The sequence below is a fragment of the Nicotiana sylvestris genome, chromosome 9, assembly GCF_000393655.2.
Source record: "Nicotiana sylvestris chromosome 9, ASM39365v2, whole genome shotgun sequence".
NCBI classification, from domain to species: domain Eukaryota; kingdom Viridiplantae; phylum Streptophyta; class Magnoliopsida; order Solanales; family Solanaceae; genus Nicotiana; species Nicotiana sylvestris.
Genome location: NC_091065.1, coordinates 155965645 through 155980692, shown reverse-complemented (window position 1 = coordinate 155980692; position 15048 = coordinate 155965645). Strand labels below are relative to the sequence as shown.

At 37.4% G+C, this 15048-nt stretch overlaps 1 protein-coding gene across 1 annotated transcript; it reads left to right on the top strand.

Moving 5' to 3' along the window:
* Positions 1 to 689: 689 nt before the first annotated feature.
* LOC138878463 (uncharacterized) lies at positions 690 to 1076 on the top strand. Its single transcript, XM_070158145.1, has one exon. The coding sequence runs from the start codon at positions 690 to 692 to the stop codon at positions 1074 to 1076; it is 387 nt and encodes a 128-aa protein (XP_070014246.1).
* Positions 1077 to 15048: the final 13972 nt, after the last annotated feature.

The following is a 15048-nucleotide window of genomic DNA, read 5'->3' as shown; positions in this document are numbered from 1 at the left end:
ATAATCTGAAAGTTGAATTTTATCATGTAAAACGGAAAAACACGTTTTGCTGAATTAGGGCAGAAAATCGGAGGTCAAAAAGTTGACGGACTCCTATTGACCCGAAACTTGGCAGGTCCATGCGAAACGGCCCAGTGAGAAATACTCATGGATTCATGACTAAAGTCGTTTTTTGGGCGTTCGGGGTCGTTTAGATGGTGTTTTTACAGTTTTTCTAAAATTCTGAATTTTTTTTTAGTTATTTTTAATTCCAGTAATTGTGGGGATCAATTCTCTTGGTCCCCGGGCTTAAAAAATCAGTGATATAATGTTTTTACACGTTGACGTAGGTCTTCTTCCATATCGGATAAAAATATTATGAATAATCACTATGTTATACTAGTCATTGATTATTTGTATTTACTCTCCATCTGAGTATGCATGTTGGTTCAATGGGACTAATATATGTTGAATGTTGATATTCACTTGGCTTAAATTAACAGTTTACTCTCCATCTGAGTATGACATGTTTAAGTTTATGGAGTGAAAATCTGTCATTATATATGTATATTGCAAGAATAGCTTCTTTCCCATCGAAATTTGTTGTTCAAGGTGCATAGATTGTATATATATAATGTGTTTTGAATTTTAATGTTCATAATACAAACTGATTTGATCTATTTAAATATTTAATGTCTCCCAGATTAACAATGACTGCTTTTAATCCCCTTACTGCCATTCTTACCCAAAACAAACTTGAGGGTCCAAATTATGTTGATTGGAAACGAAATTTGGATATTGTTCTAATTGCTGAAGAGTACAAATTTGTGCTCGATGAGGTGTGTCCAGAAAAACCTGGAGATGATGCCACAGATGATGAACAGAAGGCTTACCAGAAATGGATTAAGGCTGATGAGATGGCGCGGTGTTACATTTTGGCATCCATGTCGAATGTTCTGCAACATCAGCATCAGTCGATGGAGTCTGCTTATGACATTCTGGAAAATCTCAAAGAAATGTTCGGAGATCAGAATCGTGCGGCTAAGCAGACTGCCATGAAAGCCCTTCTGAATACCAAAATGGTTGAAGGTTCATAGGTCAGGGACCATGTTCTGAAGATGATGAGTCTTCTGAATGAACTGAAGGTCCTTGGAGCTAACATTGATAAGGACACGCAGGTTGAAATGATCCTGCAGACTTTGCCTGACAGTTTTCAGCAATTTCGCCTGAATTATAACATGAACAAAATGGATTTGTCCCTTGCGAAATTGTTGAATGAGCTGCAGTCGGCAGAGACTATTATCAAGTCCCAAGCTCCTCCCGTGGCATTGAATTTTGAGGCAGGTTCTTCTTCTAAGCCGAGAGGCGGGCAGAAAAAGAAAAAGGCTCAAAAACCCTCTGTTGGTGGCGCGACTGCTGGTGTGAAAAAGGCTAAGGGCAAGTGTTATCACTGCAAGCAGCCCGGGCATCATAAGAAGCAGTGTCCAACTTATCTGGCCAAGCTGAAAAATAAACCAGGTGATTTACATCTACTTGTCGTTGAAACATTTTTAGCGGCTGTTTCTACCATGTCATGGTGTGTAGATTCGGGAGCCACTAATCATATCTGCACTTATTTGCAGGGGTTTCAGGTAACGCGACGGCTAAGTAAAGGAGAAATCAATGTTTATCAAGCAGACGGTTCAGCAGCCTCAGCTTTAGCATTAGGAAATATTAGTATTTCGTTTGGTAGTGGTAGAGTTTTAGCTTTAAAAGACACATTATATGTACCTTCCGTTAGAAGGAATTTAATTTCGGTTTCTAGCGCTATGAGAGATGGTTATGATTTTAATTGTCATGACGTTGATAAATGTGTTATTACTCATAATAAGCGTTATCTCTCTTCGGCTACATTGATTAATGGTCTTTTTGTTGTTGACTCTATTCCTAAACCGTTACCACCTAAAGAACTGAATAATGTTGATTTACCAAGTAAGAGAAAACGTTCTTCTGAATTGAGTGAAACATATTTATGGCACTTGCGTTTGGGTCATATAAATCTGAACAGAATTTCCAGGTTGGTCAAGGATGGACCTTTAAGTTCATTGAAAGTGGAGGCACTACCAACTTATGAATCTTGTTTAGAAGGGAAAATGACAAAACGAAATTTCCCCTCAAAAGGAAATCGGGCAAGTGATAAATTAGAGTTAATTCATTCTGATTTGTGTGGTCCAATGAATGTCCAAGCAAGAGGTGGTTTTAAGTATTTTGTGACTTTCACAGATGATTACTCAAAATATGGATATATTTATTTGTTGCGTCGAAAGTCTGAATGTTTTGAAAAGTTCAAAGAATTCAAGACTGAGACTGAAAAGCGACATAATAAACATATCAAGACACTACGATCTGATCGTGGTGGGGAGTACCTCTCTACGGACTTTATTGGTTATTTATCAGAATGTGGAATTACATCTCAATTATCTGCACCTGGAACTCCACAACAAAATGGTGTAGCTGAAAGAAGAAATAGGACTCTTATGGAAATGGTTAGATCAATGATGAGTTATTCCGATTTGCCTTCGTCTTTTTGGGGACATGCCTTAGAAACGGCGAATTATGTTCTGAACTTAGTTCCTTCAAAGTCAGTACCCTTGACCCCTACAGAATTGTGGACTGGGCGCAAGCCTAGTCTGCGGCATATTCGAGTTTGGGGTTGTCCGGCACATGTGCTAAAGGGGAAAACGGATAAATTGGAGGCAAGAACGGATGTATGCGTGTTTATAGGTTATCCAAAAGGGACGAAAGGTGGTTTATTCTATTGTCCTAAAGAGAAAAAGGTAATTGTTAGCACAAATGCCAAGTTTCTAGAAGAGGACTATTTGATGAACCATGTTCCTAGAAGTAAACTCGTTTTACAGGAACTTAGCAAAGGAATGGAAACTCAGTCATCTGAAAATCAAAACGACCATATCCAAACCCCGGAAGTCGATTTTGACATACCATTGCACTTTAGTAGTGGGAGAAATGTCAATAGACTTAATGTACCACAAGAACAAGTGCCCGCAGTCATACTACCACAAAGTAGTGGGAGTCATGTTGAGCAGACTGCACAACAGGAAGAAGTCGTTGATATCCCTGTGGATAGCATGGAGACTCAGGTTCCTGATGATGTTGTGGTTCAACCACAAAATCAACGTGATGTAGTTGCAACTGATGTAGTGCGTAGTCGTAGTGGGAGAGAAATAAGACAGCCAGTTCGTTACACGCTCTTGGAAGAATCATATGATAGGATCCCTGAGGAGCCTACCTCCGAACCTGTCAATTACGACCAAGCACTACATGATAAGGATGCCGATAAGTGGGTTGCTGCTATGAAATCAGAGATGGAGTCTATGTACTCTAATCAGGTTTGGGATCTTGTAGAACCAACTGATGGGGTTAAACCCATTGGATGCAAATGGATCTATAAGAAAAAGAGAGGTGTAGACGGAAAAGTACAAACTTTTAAAGCAAGGCTTGTAGCGAAAGGGTTTACTCAGAAAGAAGGGATTGACTATGAGGAAACCTTCTCGCCGGTAGCCATGCTTAAGTCTATAAGGATTCTCTTATCCATTGCTGCTCATTATGATTATGAGATTTGGCAAATGGATGTCAAGACAGCTTTCCTTAATGGAAGTCTTGATGAGTGCATCTATATGATGCAACCAGACGGTTTTATGGAAAGTGGCAAAGAGCACATGTTGTGTAAGCTTAAAAGGTCCATTTATGGACTAAAACAGGCATCTAGGGCATGGAACACTTGTTTTGATAAGGCGATTAAAACTTTTGGTTTTGATCAGTGTCTTAACGAATCTTGTGTATACAAAAAGTGGGATGGGGACAAAGTGGCATTTTTGATCTTATATGTAGATGACATACTGCTCATAGGAAATAATGTGGGCATGTTGAATTCAGTTAAGCAGTGGTTGTCCACACATTTTGATATGAAAGATTTGGGAGAAGCGGCTCATATCCTTGGGATCAAACTCTTGCGAGATCGCAAGAAAAGGATATTAGGCTTGTCCCAAGGTCTTTATATTGATACAATACTCTCCAGGTTTAGCATGCATGATTCCAAGAAAGGATTCCTTCCTTTCAGACATGGAATTTCTCTATCTAAAGATCAGTCTCCTAAGACTGATGAAGAGATAGAAAAGATGAAGGCGGTCCCTTATGCATCAGCTGTGGGGAGCCTCATGTATGCTATGTTATGCACTAGGCCTGATATCTGCTTTGCCGTTGGCGTTGTTAGCAGATTTCAGTCTAATCCTGGGAAAGAGCATTGGACGGCGGTTAAACATATAATCAAGTACCTGAAAAGGACTAGGGATTACATGTTGATCTACCAATCGGATGACCTGGTACCTATTGGGTATACTGATTCGGATTTCCAATCAGACAGAGATTCTAGAAAGTCTACCTCAGGTAATGTGTTTACTCTTGGAGGTGGAGCCATAAGTTGGAGGAGTATCAAGCAAACTTGTGTTGCTGATTCCACCATGGAAGCCGAATATGTGGCAGCCTCTGAGGCAGCCAAAGAGGCAGTTTGGCTCGGTAACTTCCTGAGAGAGTTGGGTGTGGTTCCTTCGATTCAAGCGCCAATTACGCTTTACTGTGATAACAGTGGTGCGGTTGCAAATTCAAAGGAGCCACGAAACCATAAGAGGGCAAAGCACTTTGAGCGTAAATATCATTTAATTCGTGATATAGTGCAGAGAGGGGATGTAGTGGTCACCAAGATTGCGTCAGAGAACAACTTGGCAGATCCGTTTACTAAGAGCTTACCACAGAAGACTTTTGATAAGCATGTAGAAGGAATGGGTGTCAAAATTGTAGACGCATGGTTATTAGTCTAAGTGGGAGATTGTTAGAATATACTATAAGCCATGCGTATTGTTATAGTATTCTTTATGAACAATTATTTATTTACTTGTTTAAATTCAATAAAGTTTCATTTTAAATAGATCATGTGTTGGTTTGTGCGTCCATTGCTTACATAGTAGATGATTTAGTGTATAGAGTTTAGCTTATACACGGAAGATTAAATCATCGGTTCTTGTAAGACATAAAAGTTAATGTTCACAATCTAATGATGGAATTGGACAAATCATCGGAATGATTGTAGCACAAGATTAAATATAATTTATCTTGATTATGGGAATGGTTTAATTCCAACTTCTTGTGCTAGTACATTTTGTATGTATTGAACGGATCAAGTAGAGATGAGTATTTTATACTGACTTTATAAAATAATTTCTCTAGTCCATTTAATGTACTTATACTCTTAATCCTGATATAATTATTATTAGCTGTGTATGTCACTTGTTGTTTTGATTTATTAAAAGGCGAGATTCTTTCGCGAGTCAATAAGCCTGGTAAATTGGATAACAATGATATACATTGGCGAAGTAATAATTAGTTGATGGAATCCATGTCTCGATTTTGAGATTGATGATACTCCTTTATGAAAGCTTATAAGTTTTCATGTGTAAACCCGGCCGGTGGATTTTGTATCCGACACATGAAATAAGTTAAGTGTAAGTCTAAAGGAAGTAATCAATAAATTAAATAGTCAGTAATTTAATTTGATTGATTAGTATCTGAATCTTAACATGGGGAGTTAAATAAGGTTTTATGGAAGAATTTCGAAATTGAACTAAGGAGTGCAATTACGAATTTTTAGTGGAATAATTCGTAATTTATTATGATGGAAATTAGTTTCAGAATTTCGAAATTAATATCATAATAGGAAGCCTTGTTAATTAAATTCTGTGGTCCCTACTGTGCCTAAATAATAGAAAATAGTGGAAACTGTTACTTAGTGGGAAAGAAAACGTGGAAACCGTCCCTTAGTGGGAGAAGGAAACCTAACAGGTTTTGAAAACGGTTTTGACCTAAAAAACGCAGCTATATATATGGATATAAGGGCTGGACGTTTTTTTTATGATTCTGACTGCGATTTCTACTAGAATTTTGCCCACCCAAAATTTTCTATTTTCGGTTATTGTTTGGGTAACACAGTAGAAGACTGTGGAAATCTGCTAGTGTGTTTTCAACTGAGAAACTGAAGAACAACATAAATTTGTTGTGTTTACGCTTCAAGAGGTAATCCTAAAATCTCCATACGTACGAGTTGTTTAGATTACACGTGAATAAGATTCTGTTATTGCTTTCGCTGTGGTATATATAATGGCTCAGATGAGGTGATGTGTGATTTTTCCGGTGATGGTTCAGGTGGCTTAGTGATGGTGATATGGTTTTAAAAAGTGATATTTAGGAAAATAAAGATATGTTTTTGGATCAATTCACGCGCACAAGAGATGTGAAATGCACTCCTTTTGCCATGTCAGCTTATTGTGTTTAATTGGCACAATTTTGTTAGGGTTGGAGTGCTAAATAGGTACAGGCCTTAGTCTAAATGGAAATTAGAGCCAAATTTAAGGGCCTGCTTATGTATTTGGCCTTTGAAAATACTAATTTATAGTTAGTGGAGTCATAAACTCTAGCTACGAGAATCCAAAAAAATACAAAAATGCCCACCTCAGATCCTAAGTTGCAACTTAAAGAAAATTTTGAATCACTTTTGTTATGATACTAAAAGCTTTCCCTAAAAATAAAAACAGTCTTTAATTCTATTTGCACAGCATAATTTTCCAACAAAGAGAATTTAATTAAACTCACTTTATTACATGTAACTCTATTGGTGATTGTTGTAGCTCCCGAATGAAGTGAAAATTGGATCAACTAAACACCTATGAAATAGAGAAGATAAAAAATAAACCCAAAGATTTAACGAGGTTCGACAGTAATTACTACGTCCTATGCAAAAAAAAAAAAGAAGAAGAGAATTTTACTACGATTAAGAGAATCACAGTTACGATCTTCTCTCAATTCTCACGAATATTTGGTCAAATAAGAAAAGATTTAACAACATGAATTTAAGTCACATCAACGACTTTAGTTCTTTTGGTAAACTGTCTCTTTCAAAGATCTTCAACCATGTACTATTGTGATTCTTCTAATTCTTTTTTTTTTTTTTTAAATTTGGTTTTTCTTTAATGCTCCTCTGTTTTTTCTCCTCGCTCGTTGGAGCTACTATTAAGCATATATGAAATTAAAGATTATAAATAGCGTTGATTTCCATATCAGTCCGCATTTGACTGGGTCCCACAATCTAATTAAAGTATTTAGACTGGTAGTAGTAGTTAACTATATATAGTTGGCTCTATAACAGCCATTCTTTTTGCTCATGCCATTTTATTGTTTGTAATTTGTGAATACTTATATACTCTATATAAGTATATTTGAACTATTCTTAGTCCAATATCATAGAAAATAAAGATAAAAAGCACTAACGTTACGTTCTCATTTTCACTTTCATATATAAACCTTTGATATAATTAAAAATTTCCAGAAAACATTTGACCTAAGTAAATATACTAACATGAGTAAATATAATCCCAACTAATGGACATCGTCTATATATTTCTTTTTATTCCATTATACCATGTTTTTCTATTAGATCTGTATGATTTGTAAGAAATTGTAAGTTTTTTCGGTCAATTTAAAACTTGCTTATTATAACATATAATAATTGAGTTCAATGAGCCCCGCCGCTGAAATTTAACTTCAGAAGATCGGATTCTTTAGTAATTCCCACTTGGTTGTGCTTAATTTTTTTTAATCTGGGTGGCTTGTATGCAAGCTCTGACTCTTCCAGTCGACAAATTTAATTTAATTACGTCTTTAGTGTAGGCCGTTTGTTTTGTTATGTTATGATTAAGCTTTTGAGGGAGTTGATAATTACATAGATATTATTCCAAAGTATGATAACTATCAAGATTCGTATTTCAACTGTATCAAACTATAATAGCTCAATCGATGCCTATTCATGGTGACAAGCGCTAAAAGACACCTTAATCTTTTTGGTTCGTAACAGAGTAATATGATATGATATTGTTTATTTTGGTCTAAACTGATATTTCTCCAATCTTTTATACGATGATGAGTATTTCTACACCTTATATGACTCATACAGGTAATCTAGCTTGTAGACGTCTCCATTGGCTTATTTAATTAGCTTTTTATGGGTCGCAAAATGAGAAATACTCTCTGCTATATATTTTCATACTCGTTTCACAAAGCACCTCACACTACTGAAAGTATTTAACTATACTTTAAATCCGCTACACACTCACACCGCTTGCCATCCCTATGGACAAGCAGAGTAATTCTCCTAGTGCTAGGCGCATAAATATTCATCTGTGAAGAGGATCCAATCAAGAAACTCGCTCTCAATGGTGCTTTTAATTACAAATATAGGCTGTAGTTGCTAGTTTTCTTCTCTTCTTGGGATCAAATAGTATTTTTTTCTTGAGTAAAAGCAACAAGCAGAAGTGCTTTGGATGTATGATTTCTGATCTAAAGATCAAGTAGCACTAATGAAAAGAAGTCATTTACTATTGGATGGCCTAGACATGATGGCCTGCTTGTAGTTGACTGAAGCTCAGTGATCATTAATCAAGATTCTATGTTCTCTTTTATGCATTTGTATAAGCAAGCTTTATTTCCTCTTAATTCTGCAAGATAATTCCATTTTATCGCAGTGAGAGACTAGCATATTATGAAGATTGGTGCACTTGTATATGAACTTTCAGCATATTATGCTGGAGCTCTAGTATACGGAAAGTTTCAGCATAATATACTGGAGATCGGAGCACCTGTGTATGAACTTCCAACATATTATGCTGGAACTCCAGTACACGGAAAGTTCCAGCATAATATATTGGAGATTGGAGAACCTGTGTATGAACTTTCAGTATATTATACTGGAACTCCAGTATATTATGCTAGAAGCTGACATGTAAAAAATTCGAACTCTAGTATATTATGCTGGAATATTTTCCGGTTTGAACAGTGTTTTCGTTCAGATTTATCTTTACATAAAAAGTAGCTAAATTTCGATTACTTTTGAAACTGTTGTTATTTTTCAATTACCACTTGTAAATCTGGCTATTTTTGAATTTCATCCAAGGGCGAGTTGGGCTGACTTTGGGCGGGTCAAAATAGGCTAAGTTACTTTTTGGGCGGGTCAAAATTGGCTGAGTTAATAAATGGGTGAGTCATTGACCCGCCCAAAAAGTAACTTGGGCTGAGATGAGTTGGGTGAAGTTGGGCTAAAATTTGGGTCATAGTGTAACCCACCCAACTATTACCAAGCTTTAATTAATTATATTATTTTCTTAGGAATTGTTTAATTATCAAAAAAGACTTTTTTTTTTCTTTTGTTATGGTCATATATAACATATCAAACAAAATAAAAATTTAAGATATTTCAGCAAAGTTACTCATGGATCAATTTAGGCTAAAAATCAGCCCAACTTTAGATGAGCTAAAATGGGTTGGGTTAAGATGAAATGAGTTAAAAAATGAACGGGTACCAGCCCAACCTTAGATGGATTGGGTGAATCCAATGGTTTTAGGCTCAAATTGTCATCCCAGCTAGTTTAACGATTGAGGGGATGTTAAATGGATGTAAAAAAAATTATTATTAAAATATGTCACAAGACCATGAAAATTTCACGGGAGAGTGCATGCCATTTTCCTAGGATGAGATTGTTCAAGGGAATAACAACTATCGAATAATCAAGTTCAAAAGGGGTAATTACGATTACAAATCATTTAAGAGTGTAACTAATAATCCGTACTAAATTTAAGGAGATTTTAAGGTATTTTGCCTAAGTTTTAACATTTTGACATATTATAGAAAATTGCTTTTCAACCAATTAATCATTGTATAGAAAATTGTCTAGTTATATTTTAAGTAACCTAATAGTACAAAACTTGTATATACCTTTCACTCTTTCAGTGCACATAGCTTGTACTCGTTACTTAAAATTGGAAAAGCAGATTCTTTGAAAAGGACGTTGTATAGATAGTTGGCTCCTCGAGTCCTGGAAGTCCAATTTAGACTTGCCCCACAAAAATTGCAAAAGACTAAAGGACAAACCATAATTTATTTTGAATTAAGCAAAGAACATTATATTATTTAGTACTTTTCAGCTTTGCTAGGCTGTGGTGTATGAGTACTATTGGTACTTAATTCAAATGATTATTATTATTCTAAATCACTACACAAGGAAGGATATGGAGGATCTTCTACATGTTCTTTTGAATCAAAAAAAGGTCCTACATTTTTTAGTAAATTACAATATGCTTTATCTTAGTTAATTACTTTCTCCTCTGTTTAATTCAATCAGGTGGTTGGTATTGGTTAGTTGGTAACCTCTTGCAGTTTTTCGTTGAAATATTTAGCCAACGCGCTATCACATTTCCTTAGGATTATTGGATACAAATTATGTCAACTTTGTGCACTTAATCACCTTACTATCATGAGAATGTTACCAAGATATTTTCTACCAACTTGTTTGGGTAGTTTCTTTATTCATCTCTCCAACTGACCTTTCATATCACTATGATGTCATGATGACAACAATGATGTAAATAAAAGTTGATAACACTAGTCACATTTGTTAGTAAACTGTATTTGTAAACTAATTCTGGAAAAGATAAAATAAAATATAAACAGAAAATGTAAACGAAACAAAAGTTAATCCGAGCCTACTGAATTCACAATATTTTCTTAAGGAATTTAATCTCCTCCTAGTACCCAAGGTTATGGATTATTTCTTCCCAGGATAGAACGAATTACACACTGGTGTAATGGTACTTCAAAACTCAGTATTCCAGCGAACACAAAGTTCGGTAGCAAATCACACTTACTGTTGCTTTCTTTGAAGATAAAACAATGTAGAAGAAAGGAGGGGAACTCAGAAAATTGTATGGAAAATCTGAGAGAATGGACTTGTATTTATAGCCAATGTAGGGTGAAATCTGAAGAGGTGCAACTCTTCAGAATGACTATTTATGCAAAACGATCATAGCATAAATGCCATAACATAAATGGCTATTTACTCAACAACAAACTAGGAGAACCTAGATTAAGGCTGTATTCTGGGTCGGGCCCGGGGCCTAAATAGGCTGGGCCTAACGGCCTAGGCTTTGGCGGGCCGGGCTCTGGTGGTCCCGGGCCAAATGGTCCCGGGATTAACGGTCCTGGAGGGTGGAACCAGCCCACTGTGGGCCTAAGCCCACATAGTCTCGGGCTAAATGGGTCGGCCCACGGGCTTAAGTGTTCCGGGTTATTTTTTGTTGAACTTTTTTATCTAAGACAATTTCTTGTAAATTATATATATATATATTAGATATTGTAACGATCCGACCGGTCGTTTTGAACTTTTGCACTTTGCTCGCCAGTTCTCGAGCATGACTTGTCCTGTGTGATAGATTATGACTTATGTAAATCGTTGGTTTTGGTTTTCAGGGTAATCGAAATGAATTTGGAAGAACAGTTCTCTGTTTGAAGCTTGAAATTTGAAAAGTTTGACCAAGATTTGACTTGTTGGTATATGATTTCGAATCGGAATTTTTATGATTTGGTTAGCTTCGTTAGGTGATTTGGGACTTAGGAGTGTGATCGGAATGCATTTTGGAAGTCTGTGGAAGGTTTAGGCTTGAATTGGCGAAAATGAGATTTTAGCGTTTTCTGGTGGATAGGTGAGATTTTGATATAGGGGTCGGAATGAAATTCCGGAAGTTGCAGTAGTTCCGTTGTGTCATTTGGGACATGTGTGCAAAATTTCAGGTCATTCGGACGAGGTTTGGTAGACTTTTTGATCGAAATCAGAATTTGGATGTTCTTGGAGTTCTTAGGCTTGAATCCGATGCAAATTTGGTGTTTTGATATTGTTTTGAGCGTTCCGAAGGCTGGAACAAGCTTGAATGATATCATGGGATATGTTGCCATGATTGGTTGAGGTCACGAGGGCCTCTAGTGAGTTTCAGGTGGTTAAACGGATCAATTTCATGTTTTGAAAGTTGCAGATTTTCAGGCTTCAGTTGCAGGTATTTTTGTTCTTTGCGATCGCGTACGAGGGTTCGCGATCGCATAGGCTCAGTTGGACACGGTGAATATATGTTCTATGCGATCGCAGAAGTAAGGTCGCGATCGCGGTTAGTGGGGAAATTGTGATTTGCGAACATGAGGGCCAGGACGCGTTCACGTAGAAGAAAATAAGGTGGCAGAAGAATCAGGTGTTAACCTTCGCGTTCGCGTAGGGGCAGTCGCGATCGTGTAGCTCAGAGGAATCTATGTATCGCGTTTGTGTGTTGATTAACGCGGTCGCGTAGAGTAAAATATTGAGGCAGTAAAATATCGAGGCAGTAAAATTGTTCTTCGCGATCGCGAGGATGTTTCCGCGATCGCAATTAAGAAAAAATCTAGGCAGACAGATTTTATTTTTAAAATTGAAGGTTTGAGTCCAATATCATAAAAGCCATTTGAGGGCTCGGGAGAAGGTGAAATTTGATGGGATTTTCAGTGGAGCTATTATGGTAAGTATTCTTCACTCATATTTGGTTTAATTCCATGATTTGGTCTTGAATTTCATCATTTAATTTGAGAAATTAAAGTGAAAATTGGGGAAAAATGGAAGAAAAGTTTGAGATTTTTTTTTGAATTTGAATGGGCAATTGAGGTAGGATTTTGACAAATTTGATATGGTTAGGCTCGTGAGTGAATGAGGATTTTATTGATGTGAGTTTTATCAGATTTCGAGACGTGGGCACGGGGGCCGGGTTTGAGCAATTTCGGGATTTTTATGTGAATTGGATATTTTCGAGTGGGCTTGGTTCCCATAGCATATTTTAATAATTATGTGCTAATTGTGGCTAAATTTGGAGCATCCGAAGGTCGATTCGTGCGGGCAAAGGTGCCGCGGGCTAGAGATTTGACCGGATTGAAGTGAGTAATGATTGTAAATGATGTTCTGAGGGTATGAAACCCAGGATGGCACATCATTATGCTATATTGAGGTGACGCATATGCTAGATGACGAGCGTAGGGTCGTGCACTATTGGGGATTGTGACGTAGTCTATCTCGAATGACTGATTTACTGCGTACTTGATTGAAAACTATTTGCTATCATCATGTTTGGGGTTGAATGCCATATTTGAGCCTCGTGCCAACTATTTGAATCCTTTAGGGATTTTCATTGATATTTCCTTACTGTTTTGGCTTTAAACTTGTACTCAGTCGTGATATATTCTACTATTTTTAAAACTCAGCCATGTTTACTCTGCTTTAACACTTGAAATGATATTATAAATAATATTTTGGGCTTAGCATCATGTTTTACTGTTGCCCGAGTAGCTTATATGATTTTTGACTAAAGCCGAGGGCCTGTGTTGTGAGGATACTTTTGGGTCGGGCTGCACGCCGCATCGGTGATACACTGATTTTGATTATGAGGCCGAGGGCCTGAGATATGTACGCTACGAGGTGGCTTGTTGATATGAGGCTGAGAGCCTAGAGATGATGCCACGAGATGGCTTGATATTGTGCTTGGGCCGTAAGGGGCTCCTCCAGGAGTCTGCACACTCCCAGTGAGCGCGGGTACCCATTGTTATGTGAGATATGGCCCGAGGGGCTGGTGTTGTTCCATGTTGTTGCTCGAGGGGCTGTTTTTGTTGGTGTTTGTGCCCGAGGGGCGGATTTTTTGTGCTTATCTATTCTGGTTGCTTTGCATTTAATTGCTTAATTGTTAAAAAGATATTTCTAAAGAGGTTTTAACCTGAGCTAAGATGCTTAAAGAGATTTCACAGCTTCATTGCTTTCTTACTGGTTTGGTACTGCTTCTATACATCATGTTGATATACTTTTCGTGATTTCTTATCTCTTAGTTTTTATTTATAATTATTATTCACTGAGTTGGAGTACTCACTTTACTCCCTTCACCTTGTGTGCAGATTCAGTTATTTCTATATCTGGTATCGGGTATTGGTTGAGCAGAGGCAGAGTCATTGGAATTTAGCGAGGTAGCTGCCCATTGACCGCAACACTACTTTACTATCTCTTGATGTCATTAGACTGTATTTAGTATTTCCAGAATTTCCGTTGTATTTTAGACCTTAGTAGATGCTCGTGACTTGTGACACCCCGATGTCGGGTTGTATCTATTTCCGCACTGTTCATTTAAATTTACATTATGCAATATCTAATTAATTAAAAAGGCTTAGATTGATCTATTAAAATTATTGAAATGGATTTGGGGATTGTGTCGGTTGACCTTGTCTTCCAGAGAAGCGCCATCACGACCGGGTCCGGTTTGGGGTCGTGACAAGTTGGTATCAGAGCCTAGGTTACATAGGTCTCACGAGTCATGAGCAAGTTTAGTAGAGTCTCGCGGATCGGTACAGAGACATTTGTACATATCCTCGGGAGGCTGCAGAACCTTTAGGAAAACCTTCACATTCTTGAATTCTTATCATGCGTCCTTGATTCAACTTGAAAAGTAACTCTTTGAATTCCTTCCACGCATTCGCATGCGCGCATGAGCGCTCAGTATTAGATATGCATCGATGGCTTGTGATTCCCTGATCGAGGGGCGAGCTGTGATCTCTATGCGTTGATGTTGGGCCAGTCTAGGGGACTCGAGGCCAAATTTTGCCTATAGCTTTAGCCCTGAGCTGTTGATTTGCGTGAGCGCGTGCTTCTGGATCTATTGTTGTTATTGTGTCCCTATTAGGGTAAGTAATGCCTGGATAGCTACGTGATGAGTGTGATATGACTGCGAGATGTATTCCTATGATTTGGAAGCGGCGAGAAGGGTCTTTTGGAGGATAGAAGGACTATTGGGTACTTGATTTCCATCTTGATTTGAGGTATAGCCCTGAGTTATGGGTGTGTGAAGAATCCTTTTATGCTTCCTAGTTGGGAGTGAAGTAAATTTCATGTCGCGGTATGAGCTTAGACTCAGGAAGATTAAGTGACTGTGTAATGTTTATCACGGTGGAAGGTATGCAAAAAGGTTGTTTTGAGGCGAAGCAGGTGGGTTATCTCCTGCAGAGTGTTCTGAAGTTGTGCGATCCTTATGTGTCTGTTAAAAGGTCTCAATTACAAATGGAATATATGTGTAGCAATTTAAATTTGG

Bases quoted from the DNA above. Each gene is read 5' to 3' on its own strand.
- LOC138878463 (XM_070158145.1), top strand. From the start codon at position 690: ATGACTGCTTTTAATCCCCTTACTGCCATTCTTACCCAAAACAAACTT.